Genomic DNA, 23,497 nt, shown 5'->3' on the forward strand with positions numbered 1-23,497 from the left:
AGGAATAAGGTGTAACACTGTCCTGCTGGTCAGAAGTAGTCCACTAGATGGAGGAATAGGGTGTAACACTATCCTGCTGGTCAGAAGTAGTCCACTAGATGGAGGAATAGGGTGTAACGCTGTCCTGCTGGTCAGAAGTAGTCCACTAGATGGAGGAATAGGTTGTAACTGTCCTCCTGGTCAGAAGTAGTCCACTAGATGGAGGAATAGGGTGTAACTGTCCTCCTGGTCAGAAGTAGTCCACTAGATGGAGAAATAGGGTGTACCACTGTCCTGCTAGTCAGAAGTAGTCCACTAGATGGAGGAATAGGGTGTAACACTGTTCTCCTGGTCAGCAGTAGTCCACTAGATGGAGGAATAGGGTGTAACACTGTCCTCCTGGTCAGAAGTAGTCCACTAGATGGAAGAATAGAGTGTAACACTGTTCTCCTGGTCAGAAGTAGTCCACTAGATGGAGGAATAGGGTGTAACACTGTCCTCCTGGTCAGAAGTAGTCCACTCACTAGATGGAGGAATAGGGTGTAACACTGTTCTCCTGGTCAGAAGTATTCCACTAGATGGAGGAATAGGGTGTAACACTGTTCTCCTGGTCAGAAGTAGTCCACTAGATGGAGGAATAGGGTGTAACTCTCCTCCTGGTCAGAAGTAGTCCACTAGATGGAGGAATAGGGTGTAACACTGTCCTGCTGGTCAGAAGTAGTCCACTAGATGGAGGAATAGGGTGTAACACTGTCCTCCTGGTCAGAAGTAGTCCACTAGATGGAGGAATAGGGTGTAACAATGTCCTGCTGGTCAGAAGTAGTCCACTAGATGGAGGAATAGGGTGTAACACTGTTCTCCGAGTCAGAAGTAGTCCACTAGATGGAGGAATAGGGTGTAACTGTCCTCCTGGTCAGAAGTAGTCCACTAGATGGAGGAACAGGGTGTAACACTGTCCTCCTGGTCAGAAGTAGTCCACTAGATGGAGGAATAGGGTGTAACACTGTCCTGCTGGTCAGAAGTAGTCCACTAGATGGAGGAATAGGGTGTAACACTGTCCTCCTGGTCAGAAGTAGTCCACTAGATGGAGGAATAGGGTGTAACACTGTTCTCCTGGTCAGAAGTAGTCCACTAGATGGAGGAATAGGGTGTAACACCGTCCTGCTGGTCAGAAGTAGTCCACTAGATGGAGGAATAGGGTGTAACACTGTCCTCCTGGTCAGAAGTAGTCCACTAGATGGAGGAATAGGGTGTAACACTGTCCTGCTGGTCAGAAGTAGTCCACTAGATGGAGGAATAGGGTGTAACACTGTTCTCCTGGTCAGAAGTAGTCCACTAGATGGAGGAATAGGGTGTAACTGTCCTCCTGGTCAGAAGTAGTCCACTAGATGGAGGAATAGGGCGTAACACTGTTCTCCTGGTCAGAAGTAGTCCACTAGATGGAGGAATAGGGTGTAACACTGTCCTGCTGGTCAGAAGTAGTCCACTAGATGGAGCAATAGGGTGTAACACTGTCCTCCTGGTCAGAAGTAGTCCACCAGATGGAGGAATAGGGTGTAACACTGTCCTGCTGGTCAGAAGTAGTCCACTACATGGAGGAATAGGGTGCAACACTGTTCTCCTGGTCAGAAGTAGTCCACTAGATGGAGGAATAGGGTGTAACTGTCCTCCTGGTCAGAAGTAGTCCACTAGATGGAGGAATAGGGTGTAACACTGTCCTGCTGGTCAGAAGTAGTCCACTAGATGGAGGAATAGGTTGTAACACTGTTCTTCTGGTCAGAAGTAGTCCACTAGATGGAGGAATAGGGTGTAACTGTCCTCCTGGTCAGAAGTAGTCCACTAGATGGAGGAATAGGGCGTAACACTGTTCTCCTGGTCAGAAGTAGTCCACTAGATGGAGGAATAGGGTGTAACACTGTCCTGCTGGTCAGAAGTAGTCCACTAGATGGAGGAATAGGGTGTAACACTGTCCTCCTGGTCAGAAGTAGTCCACTAAATGGAGGAATAGGGTGTAACACTGTTGTTCTGGTCAGAAGTAGTCCACTAGATGGAGGAATAGGGTGTAACACTGTCCTGCTGGTCAGAAGTAGTCCACTAGATGGAGGAATAGGGTGTAACACTGTCCTCCTGGTCAGAAGTAGTCCACTAGATGGAGGAATAGGGTGTAACACTGTCCTGCTGGTCAGAAGTAGTCCACTAGATGGAGGAATAGGGTGTAACACTGTCCTCCTGGTCAGAAGTAGTCCACTAGATGGAGGAATAGGGTGTAACACTGTCCTCCTGGTCAGAAGTAGTCCACTAGATGGAGGAATAGGGTGTAACACTGTTCTCCTAGTCAGAAGTAGTCCACTAGATGGAGGAATAGGGTGTAACTGTCCTCCTGGTCAGAAGTAGTCCACTAGATGGAGGAATAGGGTGTAACACTGTCCTCCTGGTCAGAAGTAGTCCACTAGATGGAGGAATAGGGTGTAACACTGTCCTCCTGGTCAGAAGTAGTCCACTAGATGGAGGAATAGGGTGTAACACTGTCCTGCTGGTCAGAAGTAGTCCACTAGATGGAGGAATAGGGTGTAACACTGTTCTCCTGGTCAGAAGTAGTCCACTAGATGGAGGAAGAGGGTGTAACTGTCCTCCTGGTCAGAAGTAGTCGACTAGATGGAGGAATAGGGTGTAACACTGTTCTCCTGGTCAGAAGTAGTCCACTAGATGGAGGAATAGGGTGTAACACTGTCCTGCTGGTCAGAAGTAGTCCACTAGATGGAGGAATAGGGTGTAACACTGTCCTCCTGGTCAGAAGTAGTCCACTAGATGGAGGAATAGGGTGTAACAATGTCCTGCTGGTCAGAAGTAGTCCACTAGATGGAGGAATAGGGTGTAACACTGTTCTCCTAGTCAGAAGTAGTCCACTAGATGGAGGAATAGGGTGTAACTGTCCTCCTGGTCAGAAGTAGTCCACTAGATGGAGGAACAGGGTGTAACACTGTCCTCCTGGTCAGAAGTAGTCCACTAGATGGAGGAATAGGGTGTAACACTGTCCTCCTGGTCAGAAGTAGTCCACTAGATGGAGGAATAGGGTGTAACACTGTCCTGCTGGTCAGAAGTAGTCCACTAGATGGAGGAATAGGGTGTAACACTGTTCTCCTGGTCAGAAGTATTCCACTAGATGGAGGAATAGGGTGTAACACTGTTCTCCTGGTCAGAAGTAGTCCACTAGATGGAGGAATAGGGTGTAACACTGTCCTGCTGGTCAGAAGTAGTCCACTAGATGGAGGAATAGGATGTAACACTGTTCTCCTGGTCAGAAGTAGTCCACTAGATGGAGGAATAGGGTGTAACTGTCCTCCTGGTCAGAAGTAGTCCACTAGATGGAGGAATAGGGTGTAACACTGTCCTCCTGGTCAGAAGTAGTCCACTAGATGGAGGAATAGGGTGTAACACTGTCCTCATGGTCAGAAGTAGTCTACTAGATGGAGGAATAGGGTGTAACACTGTCCTGCTGGTCAGAAGTAGTCCACTAGATGGAGGAATAGGGTGTAACTGTCCTCCTGGTCAGAAGTAGTCCACTAGATGGAGGAATAGGGTGTCACTGTCCTCCTGGTCAGAAGTATTCCACTAGATGGAGGAATAGGGTGTAACACTGTTCTCCTGGTCAGAAGTAGTCCACTAGATGGAGGAATAGGGTGTAACACTGTTCTCCTAGTCAGAAGTAGTCCACTAGATGGAGGAATAGGGTGTAACACTGTCCTCCTGGTCAGAAGTAGTCCACTAGATGGAGGAATAGGGTGTAACACTGTCCTCCTGGTCAGAAGTAGTCCACTAGATGGAGGAATAAGGTGTAACACTGTCCTGCTGGTCAGAAGTAGTCCACTAGATGGAGGAATAGGGTGTAACACTGTCCTCCTGGTCAGAAGTAGTCCACTAGATGGAGGAATAGGGTGTAACACTATCCTGCTGGTCAGAAGTAGTCCACTAGATGGAGGAATAGGGTATAACGCTGTCCTGCTGGTCAGAAGTAGTCCACTAGATGGAGGAATAGGTTGTAACTGTCCTCCTGGTCAGAAGTAGTCCACTAGATGGAGGAATAGGGTGTAACACTGTTCTCCTGGTCAGAAGTAGTCCACTAGATGGAGGAATAGGGTGTAACACTGTTCTCCTAGTCAGAAGTCGTCCACTAGATGGAGGAATAGGGTGTAACACTGTCCTCCTGGTCAGAAGTAGTCCACTAGATGGAGGAATAGGGTGTAACACTGTCCTCCTGGTCAGAAGTAGTCCACTAGATGGAGGAATAAGGTGTAACACTGTCCTGCTGGTCAGAAGTAGTCCACTAGATGGAGGAATAGGGTGTAACACTGTCCTCCTGGTCAGAAGTAGTCCACTAGATGGAGGAATAGGGTGTAACACTATCCTGCTGGTCAGAAGTAGTCCACTAGATGGAGGAATAGGGTATAACGCTGTCCTGCTGGTCAGAAGTAGTCCACTAGATGGAGGAATAGGTTGTAACTGTCCTCCTGGTCAGAAGTAGTCCACTAGATGGAGGAATAGGGTGTAACTGTCCTCCTGGTCAGAAGTAGTCGACTAGATGGAGGAATAGGGTGTAACACTGTCCTCCTGGTCAGAAGTAGTCCACTAGATGGAGGAATAGGGTGTAACACTGTCCTGCTGGTCAGAAGTAGTCCACTAGATGGAGGAATAGGGTGTAACACTGTCCTCCTGGTCAGAAGTAGTCCACTAGATGGAGGAATAGGGTGTAACAATGTCCTGCTGGTCAGAAGTAGTCCACTAGATGGAGGAATAGGGTGTAACACTGTTCTCCTAGTCAGAAGTAGTCCACTAGATGGAGGAATAGGGTGTAACTGTCCTCCTGGTCAGAAGTAGTCCACTAGATGGAGGAACAGGGTGTAACACTGTCCTCCTGGTCAGAAGTAGTCCACTAGATGGAGGAATAGGGTGTAACACTGTCCTCCTGGTCAGAAGTAGTCCACTAGATGGAGGAATAGGGTGTAACACTGTCCTGCTGGTCAGAAGTAGTCCACTAGATGGAGGAATAGGGTGTAACACTGTTCTCCTGGTCAGAAGTATTCCACTAGATGGAGGAATAGGGTGTAACACTGTTCTCCTGGTCAGAAGTAGTCCACTAGATGGAGGAATAGGGTGTAACACTGTCCTGCTGGTCAGAAGTAGTCCACTAGATGGAGGAATAGGATGTAACACTGTTCTCCTGGTCAGAAGTAGTCCACTAGATGGAGGAATAGGGTGTAACTGTCCTCCTGGTCAGAAGTAGTCCACTAGATGGAGGAATAGGGTGTAACACTGTCCTCCTGGTCAGAAGTAGTCCACTAGATGGAGGAATAGGGTGTAACACTGTCCTCATGGTCAGAAGTAGTCTACTAGATGGAGGAATAGGGTGTAACACTGTCCTGCTGGTCAGAAGTAGTCCACTAGATGGAGGAATAGGGTGTAACTGTCCTCCTGGTCAGAAGTAGTCCACTAGATGGAGGAATAGGGTGTCACTGTCCTCCTGGTCAGAAGTATTCCACTAGATGGAGGAATAGGGTGTAACACTGTTCTCCTGGTCAGAAGTAGTCCACTAGATGGAGGAATAGGGTGTAACACTGTTCTCCTAGTCAGAAGTAGTCCACTAGATGGAGGAATAGGGTGTAACACTGTCCTCCTGGTCAGAAGTAGTCCACTAGATGGAGGAATAGGGTGTAACACTGTCCTCCTGGTCAGAAGTAGTCCACTAGATGGAGGAATAAGGTGTAACACTGTCCTGCTGGTCAGAAGTAGTCCACTAGATGGAGGAATAGGGTGTAACACTGTCCTCCTGGTCAGAAGTAGTCCACTAGATGGAGGAATAGGGTGTAACACTATCCTGCTGGTCAGAAGTAGTCCACTAGATGGAGGAATAGGGTATAACGCTGTCCTGCTGGTCAGAAGTAGTCCACTAGATGGAGGAATAGGTTGTAACTGTCCTCCTGGTCAGAAGTAGTCCACTAGATGGAGGAATAGGGTGTAACACTGTTCTCCTGGTCAGAAGTAGTCCACTAGATGGAGGAATAGGGTGTAACACTGTTCTCCTAGTCAGAAGTCGTCCACTAGATGGAGGAATAGGGTGTAACACTGTCCTCCTGGTCAGAAGTAGTCCACTAGATGGAGGAATAGGGTGTAACACTGTCCTCCTGGTCAGAAGTAGTCCACTAGATGGAGGAATAAGGTGTAACACTGTCCTGCTGGTCAGAAGTAGTCCACTAGATGGAGGAATAGGGTGTAACACTGTCCTCCTGGTCAGAAGTAGTCCACTAGATGGAGGAATAGGGTGTAACACTATCCTGCTGGTCAGAAGTAGTCCACTAGATGGAGGAATAGGGTATAACGCTGTCCTGCTGGTCAGAAGTAGTCCACTAGATGGAGGAATAGGTTGTAACTGTCCTCCTGGTCAGAAGTAGTCCACTAGATGGAGGAATAGGGTGTAACTGTCCTCCTGGTCAGAAGTAGTCCACTAGATGGAGGAATAGGGTGTAACACTGTCCTGCTAGTCAGAAGTAGTCCACTAGATGGAGGAATAGGGTGTAACACTGTTCTCCTGGTCAGCAGTAGTCCACTAGATGGAGGAATAGGGTGTAACACTGTCCTCCTGGTCAGAAGTAGTCCACTAGATGGAAGAATAGGGTGTAACACTGTTCTCCTGGTCAGAAGTAGTCCACTAGATGGAGGAATAGGGTCTAACACTGTCCTCCTGGTCAGAAGTAGTCCACTCACTAGATGGAGGAATAGGGTGTAACACTGTTCTCCTGGTCAGAAGTATTCCACTAGATGGAGGAATAGGGTGTAACACTGTTCTCCTGGTCAGAAGTAGTCCACTAGATGGAGGAATAGGGTGTAACACTGTCCTGCTGGTCAGAAGTAGTCCACTAGATGGAGGAATAGGGTGTAACACTGTTCTCCTGGTCAGAAGTAGTCCACTAGATGGAGGAATAGGGTTTAACTGTCCTCCTGGTCAGAAGTAGTCCACTAGATGGAGGAATAGGGTGTAACACTGTCCTGCTGGTCAGAAGTAGTCCACTAGATGGAGGAATAGGGTGTAACACTGTCCTCCTGGTCAGAAGTAGTCCACTAGATGGAGGAATAGGGTGTAACACTGTCCTGCTGGTCAGAAGTAGTCCACTAGATGGAGGAATAGGGTGTAACTGTCCTCCTGGTCAGAAGTAGTCCACTAGATGGAGGAATAGGGTGTCACTGTCCTCCTGGTCAGAAGTAGTCCACTAGATGGAGGAATAGGGTGTAACACTGTTCTCCTGGTCAGAAGTAGTCCACTAGATGGAGGAATAGGGTGTAACACTGTTCTCCTAGTCAGAAGTAGTCCACTAGATGGAGGAATAGGGTGTAACACTGTCCTCCTGGTCAGAAGTAGTCCACTAGATGGAGGAATAGGGTGTAACACTGTCCTCCTGGTCAGAAGTAGTCCACTAGATGGAGGAATAAGGTGTAACACTGTCCTGCTGGTCAGAAGTAGTCCACTAGATGGAGAAATAGGGTGTAACACTGTCCTCCTGGTCAGAAGTAGTCCACTAGATGGAGGAATAGGGTGTAACACTATCCTGCTGGTCAGAAGTAGTCCACTAGATGGAGGAATAGGGTGTAACGCTGTCCTGCTGGTCAGAAGTAGTCCACTAGATGGAGGAATAGGTTGTAACTGTCCTCCTGGTCAGAAGTAGTCCACTAGATGGAGGAATAGGGTGTAACTGTCCTCCTGGTCAGAAGTAGTCCACTAGATGGAGGAATAGGGTGTAACACTGTCCTGCTAGTCAGAAGTAGTCCACTAGATGGAGGAATAGGGTGTAACACTGTTCTCCTGGTCAGCAGTAGTCCACTAGATGGAGGAATAGGGTGTAACACTGTCCTCCTGGTCAGAAGTAGTCCACTAGATGGAAGAATAGGGTGTAACACTGTTCTCCTGGTCAGAAGTAGTCCACTAGATGGAGGAATAGGGTGTAACACTGTCCTCCTGGTCAGAAGTAGTCCACTCACTAGATGGAGGAATAGGGTGTAACACTGTTCTCCTGGTCAGAAGTATTCCACTAGATGGAGGAATAGGGTGTAACACTGTTCTCCTGGTCAGAAGTAGTCCACTAGATGGAGGAATAGGGTGTAACACTGTCCTGCTGGTCAGAAGTAGTCCACTAGATGGAGGAATAGGGTGTAACACTGTTCCCCTGGTCAGAAGTAGTCCACTAGATGGAGGAATAGGGTGTAACTGTCCTCCTGGTCAGAAGTAGTCCACTAGATGGAGGAATAGGGTGTAACACTGTCCTGCTGGTCAGAAGTAGTCCACTAGATGGAGGAATAGGGTGTAACACTGTCCTGCTGGTCAGAAGTAGTCCACTAGATGGAGGAATAGGGTGTAACACTGTCCTCCTGGTCAGAAGTAGTCCACTAGATGGAGGAATAGGGTGTAACACTGTCCTGCTGGTCAGAAGTAGTCCACTAGATGGAGGAATAGGGTGTAACACTGTCCTCCTGGTCAGAAGTAGTCCACTAGATGGAGGAATAGGGTGTCACTGTCCTCCTGGTCAGAAGTAGTCCACTAGATGGAGGAATAGGGTGTAACACTGTTCTCCTGGTCAGAAGTAGTCCACTAGATGGAGGAATAGGGTGTAACACTGTTCTCCTAGTCAGAAGTAGTCCACTAGATGGAGGAATAGGGTGTAACACTGTCCTCCTGGTCAGAAGTAGTCCACTAGATGGAGGAATAGGGTGTAACACTGTCCTCCTGGTCAGAAGTAGTCCACTAGATGGAGGAATAAGGTGTAACACTGTCCTGCTGGTCAGAAGTAGTCCACTAGATGGAGGAATAGGGTGTAACACTGTCCTCCTGGTCAGAAGTAGTCCACTAGATGGAGGAATAGGGTGTAACACTATCCTGCTGGTCAGAAGTAGTCCACTAGATGGAGGATTAGGGTATAACGCTGTCCTGCTGGTCAGAAGTAGTCCACTAGATGGAGGAATAGGTTGTAACTGTCCTCCTGGTCAGAAGTAGTCCACTAGATGGAGGAATAGGGTGTAACACTGTTCTCCTGGTCAGAAGTAGTCCACTAGATGGAGGAATAGGGTGTAACACTATCCTGCTGGTCAGAAGTAGTCCACTAGATGGAGGAATAGGGTGTAACACTGTCCTCCTGGTCAGAAGTAGTCCACTAGATGGAGGAATAGGGTGTAACACTGTCCTGCTGGTCAGAAGTAGTCCACTAGATGGAGGAATAGGGTGTAACACTATCCTGCTGGTCAGAAGTAGTCCACTAGATGGAGGAATAGGGTGTAACACTGTTCTCCTGGTCAGAAGTAGTCCACTAGATGGAGGAATAGGGTGTAATTTAAGACCTAGCTATAGTCACTGAGGTGTCCCCTGTCCCTCCCTGCCCTAGGTGAACCTGTCCCATGCTGAGGCTTTTGCAGGGGCCTATAACGGAGAGTACTGGGCCGTCATCGGGTTTGGAAAGAATTTTACCAGCTACCTGACCAAGAGGTGAGTCCTACCTCTGGACCTGTCTCTTGTCTAGTCTCATCTTCTCACCTTGTTTTTCTGTTCTCCTCTCTTCTCTTCTCTTCTGTTCTTCTCTCTTCTGTTCTGTTCTTCTCTCTTCTGTTCTGTTTTTCTCTCTTCTGTTCTGTTCTTCTCTCTTCTGTTCTGTTTTTCTCTCTTCTGTTCTGTTCTTCTCTCTTCTGTTCTGTTCTTCTCTCTTCTGTTCTGTTTTTCTCTCTTCTGTTCTGTTCTCTTCAGTTCTTTTCTGTTCTGTTCTCTTCTGTTCTCCTCTCTTCTCTTCTCTTCTGTTCTTCTCTCTTCTGTTCTGTTCTTCTCTCTTCTGTTCTGTTCTTCTCTCTTCTGTTCTGTTCTTCTCTCTTCTGTTCTGTTTTTCTCTCTTCTGTTCTGTTCTCTTCAGTTCTTTTCTGTTCTGTTCTCTTCAGTTCTTCTCTCTTCTGTTCTCTTCTGTTCTCCTCTCTTCTCTTTTGTTCTTCTCTGTTCTTCTCTGTTCTGTTCTCTTCTGTTCTCTTCTGTCCTCTCCTCTCCTCTCCTCTCCTCTCCTCTCCTCTCCTCTCCTCTCCTCTCCTCTCCTCTCCTCTCCTCTCCTCTCCTCTCCTCTCCTCTCCTCTCCTCTCCTCTCCTCTCCTCTCCTCTCTTCTTGCCTCTTCTATCTCTTCTCTTAAATCACTGTCCATGACTTGCAATGCTGTTGAACTTTAAGGCCACCAGTGTCTAGATTCTTCCCTCCAGCTGCCAATGTGACAAAGCTTTCCACTGTCTTACACACACATGGACACACCCACAGACAGACAGACAGACAGACAGACAGACAGACAGACAGACAGACAGACAGACAGACAGACAGACAGACAGACAGACAGACAGACAGACAGACAGACAGACAGACAGACAGACAGACAGACAGACAGACAGACAGACAGACAGACAGACAGACAGACAGACAGACACACACACACACACACAGTGATGCCAACAAGGCATCTAACATGTAATGACGACTCTGTGGTGAGGAATGGTACAGTAATATCTTCAGAAACCAATCACATCACTACAGTCACCAGTATGTCTGTCTGTGACAGTGTGTATCTGCATGGATGCCTCCTCGTGTGTGTGTGTGTGTGTGTGTGTGTGTGTGTGTGTGTGTGTGTGTGTGTGTGTGTGTGTGTGTGTGTGGTGTGTGTGTGTGTGTGTGTGTGTGTGTGTGTGTGTGCACGTGTGTGTGCGCGTGTGTGTGTGCGTGTGTGTGTACATGTGTGTGTGTATATGTGTGTCTTTGTCACGTCCTGACCAGCAGATGGAGCTATTGTTTTAGTTTTGGGGTCAACAAGGCATCTAACATGTAATGACGACTCTGTGGTGAGGAATGGTAAAGTAATATCTTCAGAAACCAATCACATCACTACAGTCACCAGTATGTCTGTCTGTGACAGTGTGTATCTGCATGGATGCCTCCTCGTGTGTGTGTGTGTGTGTGTGTGTGTGTGTGTGTGTGTGTGTGTGTGTGTGTGTGTGTGTGTGTGTGTGTGTGTGTGTGTGTGTGTGTGTGTGTGTGTGTGTGTGTGTGTGTGTGTGTGTGTGTGTGCACGTGTGTGCGCGTGTGTGTGTGCGTGTGTGTGTACATGTGTGTGTGTATATGTGTGTCTTTGTCACGTCCTGACCAGCAGATGGAGCTATTGTTTTAGTTTTGGGGTCAGGACGTGGCAGTTTTGTGTATGGGGAATGTTTGTATTGTTGATTGGGACTTCCAATTGAAGGCAGGTGTGTTGAGTTGCCTTTGATTGGAAGTCCTATATAGGTGTGTGTGTTTTTCTTTGGGGTTGTGGGTGGTTGTTTTTGCACTGCGTTTCTAGCCTGCAGAACTGTAGCTGTTGTCACCTTTATTGTATTGTTAAGTGGATGCTTTACTCCTTATTTGTAATTAAATATGAGTATTCACATACCTGCTACGCCTTGGTCCATTTATGAAGACAGCCGTTACAGAACCACCCACCAAACCAGGACCAAGCAGCAGAAGAGGAGGAAGCCACAGGAGAAGAAAAGGGAGGAATGGACATGGGAGGACGTCCTGGACGGCAAGGGAGCCTACACCTGGGAAGAGATCCTGGCCGTAAGGGATCGCCTCCCATGGGAACAGGTGGAGGCACTCAGGAGAGTGGAGGCAGCTGGACAGAGGAACCAACGGGAACGTTATGCTGGAACACGGTTGGGTAGGAAACCCGAGAGGCACCCCCAATAAAAAAAAATTGGGGGGGGGCACACGGGTAGCTTGGCCAGGCCAAGGAAGAGCCGTAAGCCAGCTACCCGTGACTACAGGGAGGTGCGTATGAGGTGGAGGGCGCCATGTTACGCTGAGTTACGCACCATCTCGCCTATACGGACGCACAGCCCAGTTCGCCCAGTACCAGCGCCCCGCAGGTGCCAGGGCAAGGTGAGCATTGAGCCGGAAGGGGTGATGCCAACCCTGCACTCAAGACCGCCAGTGCGCCCTTTCGGTCCGGTGTTTCCCGCTAGACGCACTAGCATGGAGGTGCGTGTCTCCAGGCTGGCACGTCCAATACCAGCCCCACGCATCAGGAGTCTAGTGTGTCAGCCCAGCCTCGCCAGTCAACATTCGCCAGAGCTGCCCGCCAGTCAACAGTCGCCAGAGCTGCCCGCCAGTCAACAGTCGCCAGAGCTGCCCGCCAGTCAACAGTCGCCAGAGCTGCCCGCCAGTCAACAGTCGCCAGAGCTGCCCGCCAGTCAACAGTCGCCAGAGCTGCCCGCCAGTCAACAGTCGCCAGAGCTGCCCGCCAGTCAACAGTCGCCAGAGCTGCCCGCTAGTCAGAAGCTGCCAGAGTGGCCGGAACTGCCCGGAACTGCCAGAGTGGCCGGAACTGCCCGGAACTGCCAGAGTGGCCGGAACTGCCCGGAACTGCCAGAGTGGCCGGAACTGCCCGGAACTGCCAGAGTGGCCGGAACTGCCCGGAACTGCCAGAGTGGCCGGAACTGCCAGACTGCCCGGAACTGCCAGACTGCCCGGAACTGCCAGACTGCCCGGAACTGCCAGAGTGGCCAGAAGGCCCTCCGGCCCAGCCCGAGTGGTCCTCCTGCCCTCCAGCCCAGCCCGAGTGGCCCGCATGCCCTCCGACCCAGCCCGAGTGGTCCGTCTGCCAGGGTCAGCCCGAGTGGCCCGTCTGCCCGGCGCAGCTATCGGCGCCACCAAAGTGGGCGACGCCGAAGGTGGAGCGAGGTCCACGTCCTGCACCTGAGCCACCTCCAGGATAGGTGGGTTGGGGAGGGAGGGTGTAGCACAGTGCCGTCGGTGACGGCAGCCACCCTCCCTTCCCTCCCTTATTGTTTAGGGGTTATTGTTTATGGGTTTTTTGTTGGTGTTTTCTGTTGGTAGGTGCATTCCGGGGTCTGCACCTTGAAGCGGGGGGGGGGGGGGGGGGGGGGGGTACTGTCACGTCCTGACCAGCAGATGGAGCTATTGTTTTAGTTTTGGGGTCAGGACGTGGCAGTTTTGTGTATGGGGAATGTTTGTATTGTTGATTGGGACTTCCAATTGAAGGCAGGTGTGTTGAGTTGCCTTTGATTGGAAGTCCTATATAGGTGTGTGTGTTTTTCTTTGGGGTTGTGGGTGGTTGTTTTTGCACTGCGTTTCTAGCCTGCAGAACTGTAGCTGTTGTCACCTTTATTGAATTGTTAAGTGGATGCTTTACTCCTTATTTGTAATTAAATATGAGTATTCACATACCTGCTGCGCCTTGGTCCATTTATGAAGACAGCCGTTACAGTCTTACATCAGCCGTGAAGTGGAAAGTCTGGTCTTGCCTGTCGATCAGGGTCACACACACCTAGGCCGACCAGGTAGCTTACTGCATGCACACACACAGTGTTCTGCATCATGTCTCTGTTCTGTGGTGTGTGTTGTATTATACAGGATCATTACTGTATCATGTCTGTTCTGTGGTGTGTGTGTTGTATTATACAGGATCCTTACTGTATCATGTCTGTTCTGTGGTGTGTGTTGTATTATACAGGATCCTTACTGTATCATGTCCCTGTTCTGTGGTGTGTGTTGTATTATACAGGATCCTTACTGTATCATGTCTGTTCTGTGGTGTGTGTTGTATTATACAGGATCCTTACTGTATCATGTCTGTTCTGTGGTGTGTGTTGTATTATACAGGATCATTACTGTATCATGTCTCTGTTCTGTGGTGTGTGTTGTATTATACAGGATCCTTACTGTATCATGTTTGTTCTGTGGTGTGTGTTGTATTATAAAGGATCCTTACTGTATCATGTCTCTGTTCTGTGGTGTGTGTTGTATTATACAGGATCCTTACTGTATCATGTCTCTGTTCTGTGGTGTGTGTTGTATTATACAGGATCCTTACTGTATCATGTCTCTGTTCTGTGGTGTGTGTGTTGTATTATACAGGATCCTTACTCTATCATGTCTCTGTTCTGTGGTGTGTGTGTTGTATTATACAGGATCCTTACTCTATCATGTCTCTGTTCTGTGGTGTGTGTTGTATTATACAGGATCCTTACTGTATCATGTCTCTGTTCTGTGGTGTGTGTTGTATTATACAGGATCCTTACTGTATCATGTCTGTTCTGTGGTGTGTGTTGTATTATACAGGATCCTTACTGTATCATGTCTGTTCTGTGGTGTGTGTTGTATTATACAGGATCCTTACTGTATCATGTCTCTGTTCTGTGGTGTGTGTTGTATTATACAGGATCCTTACTGTATCATGTCTGTTCTGTGGTGTGTGTTGTATTATACAGGATCCTTACTGTATCATGTCTCTGTTCTGTGGTGTGTGTTGTATTATACAGGATCCTTACTGTATCATGTCTCTGTTCTGTGGTGTGTGTGTTGTATTATACAGGATCCTTACTGTATCATGTCTGTTCTGTGGTGTGTGTTGTATTATACAGGATCCTTACTGTATCATGTCTCTGTTCTGTGGTGTGTGTTGTATTATACAGGATCCTTACTGTATCATGTCTGTTCTGTGGTGTGTGTTGTATTATACAGGATCCTTACTGTATCATGTCTGTTCTGTGGTGTGTGTTGTATTATGCAGGGTGATCCAGCGTCAGGTCTCTAAGGAGGTAGTGGATGGAGGGTCGGTGCACGTGTGGTTGGACCTGACCAGTAAGCTCTCACTCCGCAGTCTGTTGGCCTGTGACAGTGTTCCAGAATGTACCTTCAAATAGAGTAGAATACAATACCGCTAGAATAGAATAGAACACTGTTAGAATAGAATAGATCTGAATAGAATAGAACACTGTTTGAATAGAATAGAGCTGAATAGAATAGAACACTGTTAGAATAGAGCTGAATAGAATAGAACACTGTTAGAATAGATCTGAATAGAATAGAACACTGTTAGAATAGAATAGATCTGAATAGAATAGAACACTGTTAGAATAGAATACTGATAGAATTAACCTGAATAGAATGGAACACTGTTAGAATAGAATATAATACCGATAGAATACAGTAGATCTGAATAGAATAGAACACTGTTAGAATAGAATAGAATGCCAATAGAATAGATCTGAATAGAATAGAACACTGTTAGAATAGAATGCCGATAGAATAGATCTGCATAGAATAGAACACTGTTGGAATAGAATAGAATACTGATAGAATATAGTTGATCTGAATAGAATATAACACTTTTAGAATAGAATGTAATAGATCTGAATACAATAGAACACTGTTAGAATAGAATACATCTGAATAGAATAGAACACTGTTAGAATAGAATGCCAATAGAATAGAATAGATCTGAATACTGTTAGAATATAATAGAATGTCAATAAAATAGCATAGATAGTTTGGCTGTGAAATTGACCTTTAGGTGTTAGTGTAACTGTTTTACAATACTGTGGGGGTATTCTGAATGATGGCTCATCTCCCAGGTAATGGAAATGGATTTTGAATGCTTTTCAAAGTAAATGATTGATTAGTTTTATTCCAAATACTGTAAACGTTCAAATAATTGAAATAGATCAAACATTATTCAAGTGATGACAGTCAAACTTATGGTGACATTGTTTTAACTTTTTAATGTATTTTCTCCAGATCGACAAATCGCCTTAATGCTTCAGAAAAAAATTAAAGATGCCTTTGAGGTACACCAGAGTTCCCTTTTCTTGTTTTGTCATTAGGTGACGAATGATACTGTTTTGGATGAGTTATTTGACTTTTGAGAGTGTTCGTGTTATTATTTATATGGCTTCTGCCTCTCTGTTCCCTCCTCAGGGTTTTGTCCAGTATAAGATGAGTAGCAGGTCTTACCTGCTCTCTCTTCCTGTCAAGGTATGACAATCCCCTTAAAACCCTGGTTACGTCCCAAATGGTCACCAGGGCCGTGGTCAAAAGTAGTGTCCTATGTAGGGAATAGGGTGCCATTTGGGAAGCAGGCCCTGTGTTGATAGTATTCTGCCATCCACATCCACTTGCCTTGCTAGTGTCTGATATAGACAAGCTGTTGTCTTCCCAAGACAACAATGTAACCAGTATTGTTGAATGTATACAAATGTTTGATCCATTCCTGATGAATACACAGATGTACTGTGCATAGGGAGAAAATATTTCACTTACTATTTCTGTGTCACATTTCTCATTTTTTAACACATTTTGCTCACTATTTCTCTTTGTCCCATTTCTCTTTCCAGTTTGAGGAGCCCATCTATGGCAGCATGAACTCAGACTTCACCACGTTTGTGACACCAGGAGCCGTTCTGAGGTACAGATTCAGTCCATGTCTGAACCTAGTCAGCTTTACTGAGACAAAGATGATAATCTGTTAAGATACTGTATGTCTTATGGTTTCCCCCCTCTTACTCTCTCCGTCACTCTCTCTCTTTCTGTCTCTCTCTCTCTGTCTCTCTCTCCTGTCTCGCTCTCTCTCTCTCTGTCTCTCTCTCCTGTCTCGCTCTCTCTCTCTCTCTCTGTCTCTCTCCTGTCTCTCCCTGTCTCTTTCGCTCCTGTCTCTCTCGCTCCTGTCTCTCTCGCTCCTGTCTCTCTCTCGCTCCTGTCTCTCTCTCGCTCCTGTCTCTCTCTCGCTCCTGTCTCTCTCTCGCTCCTGTCTCTCTCTCGCTCCTGTCTCTCTCTCTCCTGTCTCTCTCTCGTCTCTCTCCTGTCTCTCTCTCCTGTCTCTCTCCTGTCTCTCTCCTGTCTCTCTCTCGTCTCTCTCTCCTGTCTCTCTCTCCTGTCTCTCTCTCCTGTCTCTCTCCTGTCTGCCTCTCTCCTCTCTCTGTCCTGTCTCTCTCCTCTCTCTCTCCTGTCTCTCTCCTGTCTGTCTCTCTCTACTCCATATAACTTCCTCATGTTTCCTCTTTTCATTCTCTCAATTTATCCTCTTATTTTCCCCTTCTCTCCTTCCCTCATTCTACCCCCTCCCTCCTTCTCTCTCCCCCTCCCGTCTCCCTCATTCTACCCCCTCCCTCCTTCTCTCTACCCCTCCCGTCTCCCTCATTCTACCCCCTCCCTCCTTCTCTCTACCCCTCCCGTCTCCCTCATTCTACCCCCTCCCTCCTCTCTCCCCCTCCCTTCTCCCTCATTCTACGCCCTCCCTCTTTCTCGCTCCCCCTCATTCTCTCCCTTCCCTTCTTCTCTCTCTCCCGCACGCCTTCTCTCTCTACACAGCATCACTTTCTACTTGGCAGTGGGCTTGACGGCTCTCTCCTTCGTGATAGAGAGGAAGGAGGGGCTAATGGAAAGGTGCTGGGTCTCAGGTAAGAGGTCAAAGTTCACACAGTGGGTAACAAAATGGCACCCTATTCCCTATTTAGTGCTTACATTTTGACCTGGGCTGAGCGTCCCAAACAGCATCCTATAGAGGGCTTGCAAGTACGTCACAAATCACCTAGCAACCCCCATGTTGGAAGACCAAACTCAAGTCTGATGAAAGTCCTCCAATCATCCACATGGCTGGCTGCGTTTTGCTACCACCGGAAACTTTTGGAAGATTTCCCATTATTCCGTTTTTTTCTAAAGACCAAGAAAACAGAGTCAGTGGGAGAACCTATTCAAGTAAGTAAATATATGTTGAAAATAAAAAAAAACAATGAATTATTAGCTAGCTTGCTACAGAAACTAAGTGTGCACGGCTAACTCAAATTAGCTGCTAACGTAATGTTCGCTAGCTAGCTAACTTTACATACTGTATACTGTAACTAACTAGGTGAATAAAATATCACCAGTTTGCTAACTTCATATTAGCTAGATAGCTATCTTGATGTATTTATCATTGTAACTCCAAATGCATTTGTAGCTAGGTAGCCAGCTAACAGCCATGGAAGAGGGTGAAAGGATTAGCTAGCAGTTCCAGCTGTCAGAGAACAGAGAGTAGGCTACTCTGGATAGTAGTACCTTTGTGGGAGGACAGTATGAAATTATTCTCCAGTTCCAGTCCCTAGTGAGATACTGAGGACAGAGAGATGGAGCAACATAATATTCAGGGCTGTCTAACTCGAGTATAATGTTGTCTGTTCTCAGATCCTCAGAGAGCTGTGAAACCCTGTCTGCAGATGAAGAGGTCCTAATTAATGTCTCAAGAGAATATACCATGGATTATATATTAGCACATTTTTGTGAAGAAAAATAGTTTAAAAGTCATACAATGTATAAACGCATTACAACTGGAGCAGGCCAACCGTGCTGGGTGTGCAGGGTTCTGTTCCAGCCCTGCACTAACACACCTGATTCAATGTATCAAACCTAATGAATTAATAATCAGGTGTGCTAAAGCTGGACAGGAACAGAAGTCTGCTCCCCCAGTAGATCAGGGATCAGTGGATAATGAGTTAATAAGTGTACTAAAGCTGGACTGGAACAGAAGTCTGCTCCCCCAGTAGATCAGGGATCAGTGGATAATGAGTTAATAAGTGTACTAAAGCTAGACTAGAACAGAAGTCTGCTCCCCCAGTAGATCAGGGATCAGTGGATAATGAGTTAATAAGTGTACTAAAGCTGGACTGGAACAGAAGTAGATCAGGGATCAGTGGAGTGATGTTGGACACCTCTGGTATTGACATTTTTTTTGTTCACCTGAAATTGTTTTAATAATAGCATACGCATTACTAAAATGTCTAACCTTTACATTGGAGTTACTTGTACACTTTGACATTATATGAAAGTGTTGATTTTTGCAGTTAAGTGTTAACTTAACTATTATTCAAGATGAACTAGTGTTGATGTTGATTAATCACAGATCACAATCCTGTAATAAAGAGGAATGTGTCTGTTTCTGTGTTCTATTCTCAAATTAACATTTCCTCTCCAATTAGTTTGATTTGATTGTCACTATTTTTTCAGGATATCGGCCATGTGACCCATTTTGCAGCTGATAATGGCATGCAACACCAATGCAGCCATAGGCCTACAGCAGTGGTTCCCAACTCCAGTCCTCCAGTTCCCCCAACAGCACACATTGTTGTAGCCCAGGATAAACAAACCTGATTCAACTCAGAGGGCCTGATGATTAGTTGACAAGTTGAATCAATAAAACTGTACTGTTGGGAGGGGGTACTCGAGGACCGGAGTTGGGAACCACTGGCCAATAGCATGATGGCATTAGTCTTCTGGGCATTTGCAATGCAGCCGTTGACATTATGCTGCTGAAGCAGAGAATAGCTTAACTCACACACTGTTGACATATTGTTCAGCTGTAGACTATGTATATGAGGCTAATCATTATACTAGATGTTGTACATGCTTTGTGCTGACATGACATTTTTGGATGCAAATCTAAGCCTCATAATCTAGGTGGTGAAATGTCTGAAAGCAGGAGATTGGATCCTTAGCTTAAAACATACACACAACTATACTGAACAAAAACATAAAAGCAACATGTTTCATGAAATAAAATATCCCAGAAATGTTCCATATGCACAAAAAGCTTATTGCTCTCAAATGTTATGCACAAATTTGTTTATGTCCCTGTTAGTGAGCATTTCTCCTTTGCCAAGATAATTCATCCACCTGACAGGTGTGGCATATCAAGAAGCTGATTAAACAGCATGATCATGACACAGGTGCACCTTGTGCTGGGGACAACAAAAGGCCACTCAAATGTGCAGTTTTGTCACACAACACAATGCCACAGATGTCTCACATTCTGCAGGAATGTCCACCAAAGAATTTAACGTTAATTTCCAACTGGCCTCACAACCGTAGACCACGTGTAACCGCGCCAACCCAGAACCTCCACATCCTGCTTCTTCACCTGTGTCTGAGACCAGCCACCCGCGGATGAAATTGAGGGGTATTTCTGTCTGTAATAAAGCTCTTTTGTGGGGGAAAAATCATTCTGATTGTCTGGGCCTGGATTCCCAGTGGGTGGGCCCATGCTTTCTCGGGCCCACCCATGGCTGCACCTCTGCCCAGTGATGTGAAATCCATAGATTAGGGCCTAATTAATTTATTTCAATTGACTGATTTCCTTATATGAACTGAAACTCAGTAAAATCGTAGAAATGTTTGCATGTTGCGTTTATATTTTTGTTCAGTATAATTCATTCTATTTTTCTTTGTATTATTATTTTTTAACTCTGCATACATTGTTGGGAAGGGCTCATAAGCAAGCATATCACAGTAGTGTACACCAGACACCTGCATGTGACAAATAAAATGTGATTAGATTTTGATCAGAATGATCCACCATCTCCCCCTAGTGGTCTATACTGGTCAGTACACGGATGATGATCTGAGCCCATAGTGCACTATAGAGGGCTTGCAGTTGACGTACGACGCCTCCTGGCGGCCATGTTGGAAGACTACCGCATTAATTATTCTGACAGCCAAGCGTCTACTCCTAACGACATGATAACAGTGCCTAAAACTAGTTGATTCATCACCATGGTCATTTTCTGTACAGTATTTGGCAGAGGATTGTTACTTTGAAGAATCTCAAATATAAAATATATTTTGATTTGTTTAACACTTTTCTGGTTACTACATGATTCCATATGTGTTATTTCATAGTTTTGATGTCTTCAAAAAAATTGAGTAAAAATAGTAAAAATAAAGAAAAAGCCTTGAATGAATAGGTGTGTACAAACTTTAGACTGGTACTGTATGTGAATGTGTGTTTGTGTTGTTTCGGTATGCGTTGTGTCTAATGTGTGTGTGCGTATGTAGTGTATGTGAGAGTGTCGTTGGGTTTTGTGTGGGTGTGTCAATGTAGTATGTGTGAGTGTGTATATATAGTCTAGTGAGTGTGTACGGTGTACGGTCAGTGCAGATAGGCTCAGTGCGGATAGGCTCAGTGCGGATAGGCTCAATGCAGATAGGCTCAATGCAGATATGCTCAATGCAGATAGGCTCAATGCAGATAGGCTCAGTGCAGATAGGCTCAGTGCAGATAGGCTCAATGCAGATAGGCTCAGTGCAGATGGGGTCAATGCAGATAGGCTCAGTGCAGATAGGGTCAGTGCAGATAGGGTCAGTCCAATAATTGACTGTTTAGCTAAATCACCATGGGCCCCACATTATGAAAAACTAAAAACATTGCTTCTCCCTTTTCCTCTATGTTCTTCCTACCCTCTCTCTCTCTCTCTCTCTCTCTCTCTCTCCTCTCCTCACTCTCTCTCTACCTCTCCCTCTTCTTCTCTCTCTCTCTCCTTACTCTCTCTCTTTCTCTCATCTCCCCCCCCAGGTGTGAGTTCAATGGAGACTGTGCTGGCGTATCTCATCTCCCAGCTGATTATCATCAGTGTCCAGATCATTCTACTACTGATCTTAATGCTGCTTGTCTTTAAGGTAACACACACACACACACACACACACACACACACACACACACACACACACACACACACACACACACACACACACACACACACACACAGGCCTCTGTATTGTGACAATAGAAAGAGTCAGGGCCTTATGTAACAGACACTAAATCACTGAATAACATGACATACTCTTTCACCTTCCTCTCTCTTGTTACCATCCCTCCTCTTTCACCTTCCTCTCTCTTGTTACCATCCCTCCTCTTTCACCTTCCTCTCTCTTGTTACCATCCCTCCTCTTTCACCTTCCTCTCTCTTGTTACCATCCCTCCTCTTTCACCTTCCTCTCTCTTATTACCATCCCTCCTCTTTCACCTTCCTCTCTCTTGTTACCATCCCTCCTCTTTCACCTTCCTCTCTCTTGTTACCATCCCTCCTCTTTCACCTTCCTCTCTCTTGTTACCATCCCTCCTCTTTCACCTTCCTCTCTCTTGTTACCATCCCTCCTCTTTCACCTTCCTCTCTCTTGTTACCATCCCTCCTCTTTCACCTTCCTCTCTCTTGTTACCATCCCTCCTCTTTCACCTTCCTCTCTCTTGTTACCATCCCTCCTCTTTCACCTTCCTCTCTCTTGTTACCATCCCTCCTCTTTCACCTTCCTCTCTCTTGTTACCATCCCTCCTCTTTCACCTTCCTCTCTCTTGTTACCATCCCTCCTCTTTCACCTTCCTCTCTCTTGTTACCATCCCTCCTCTTTCACCTTCCTCTCTCTTGTTACCATCCCTCCTCTTTTACCTTCCTCTCTCTTATTACCATCCCTCCTCTTTCACCTTCCTCTCTCTTGTTACCATCCCTCCTCTTTCACCTTCCTCTCTCTTGTTACCATCCCTCCTCTTTCACCTTCCTCTCTCTTGTTACCATCCCTCCTCTTTCACCTTCCTCTCTCTTGTTACCATCCCTCCTCTTTCACCTTCCTCTCTCTTGTTACCATCCCTCCTCTTTCACCTTCCTCTCTCTTGTTACCATCCCTCCTCTTTCACCTTCCTCTCTCTTGTTACCATCCCTCCTCTTTCACCTTCCTCTCTCTTGTTACCATCCCTCCTCTTTCACCTTCCTCTTTCTTGTTACCATCCCTCCTCTTTCACCTTCCTCTCTCTTGTTACCATCCCTCCTCTTTCACCTTCCTCTCTCTTGTTACCATCCCTCCTCTTTCACCTTCCTCTCTCTTGTTACCATCCCTCCTCTTTCACCTTCCTCTCTCTTGTTACCATCCCTCCTCTTTCACCTTCCTCTCTCTTATTACCATCCCTCCTCTTTCACCTTCCTCTCTCTTGTTACCATCCCTCCTCTTTCACCTTCCTCTCTCTTGTTACCATCCCTCCTCTTTCACCTTCCTCTCTCTTGTTACCATCCCTCCTCTTTCACCTTCCTCTCTCTTGTTACCATCCCTCCTCTTTCACCTTCCTCTCTCTTGTTACCATCCCTCCTCTTTCACCTTCCTCTCTCTTATTACCATCCCTCCTTTTCTGTCTTTCTCACTTTTTACTCTCTCCTCCCCTCCCACATATTCTCTCTCTTTTTCTCACTTTTTACTCTCTCCTCCTCCAACCCCTCTCCTCTCTCTCCTTCCTTCTCCCCCTCCTCCAACTCTCGCTTTCCTTCCCCTCTCTCTTCCCTCCCCTCTCCTCCGCCTCTCCCCCCTCCTCCCCCCTCCCCCTCCACCTCCCTCCAGATTCCTAATGAGGGGAGCCTGGTGTTGGTTATATCTCTGATCGTGCTGCAGGGCATAACAGGCACTTCCTTTGGTCTGGTCATCTCATCCGCCATCGATGACGAACAGAACGCCACCCAAGCTGCCCTGGGTATCTTCTACCCCAACCTCATCGTCAGTGGTACGTCACACACTCACACACGGACGCACGTACACACGCTAGCACACAGAGACACACACACACACACTGTCTTTTACCTCAATACTCAGTGGTACGTTTTAGGGGGTTTGATTTCCGTAACTATGCAAAACTACAATAGTGTATTCCATGTTCTCTCAATAAGTTGAATTAAATCCTATTCAGTTCAGTTCTATTACACTTTCTGAAAATAACATTTTCTTGGAAGAAAATCCATGTTGCCAAAGCAGTTCAGTTTAGGATATGTCTCTGTCTTCTGAGCCTCACAAAGAGTGAGAAAAACAGCACACACACACACACACACACACATATCTCACTCTCT

The 23,497-nt window shown here is 46.5% G+C and overlaps 1 protein-coding gene and 1 long non-coding RNA gene across 2 annotated transcripts in view; both read left to right on the forward strand.

Annotated features, from left to right (window-relative positions):
- The window catches only part of LOC106591367 (ABC transporter G family member 23), a 118,759-nt gene that overhangs the window by 91,344 nt on the left and 3,918 nt on the right, over positions 1 to 23,497 (forward strand). Inside the window, exons 11-18 of the mRNA XM_082964926.1 lie at positions 9,402 to 9,502; positions 14,602 to 14,672; positions 15,609 to 15,658; positions 15,789 to 15,845; positions 16,205 to 16,275; positions 17,178 to 17,266; positions 21,190 to 21,293; positions 22,998 to 23,157. Of these exons, the coding sequence (XP_082821052.1) occupies positions 9,402 to 9,502; positions 14,602 to 14,672; positions 15,609 to 15,658; positions 15,789 to 15,845; positions 16,205 to 16,275; positions 17,178 to 17,266; positions 21,190 to 21,293; positions 22,998 to 23,157 (703 nt within the window). The remainder of the gene's footprint in view (positions 1 to 9,401; positions 9,503 to 14,601; positions 14,673 to 15,608; positions 15,659 to 15,788; positions 15,846 to 16,204; positions 16,276 to 17,177; positions 17,267 to 21,189; positions 21,294 to 22,997; positions 23,158 to 23,497) is intronic.
- Positions 17,274 to 18,777, forward strand: LOC123728805 (uncharacterized). The gene is made up of 2 exons (XR_006760579.2): positions 17,274 to 17,564; positions 18,030 to 18,777. It is a non-coding gene; the product is annotated as an uncharacterized LOC123728805 (long non-coding RNA).

This window comes from Salmo salar, chromosome 18, assembly GCF_965601325.2.
Source record: "Salmo salar chromosome 18, fSalSal1, whole genome shotgun sequence".
NCBI lineage: Eukaryota > Metazoa > Chordata > Actinopteri > Salmoniformes > Salmonidae > Salmo > Salmo salar.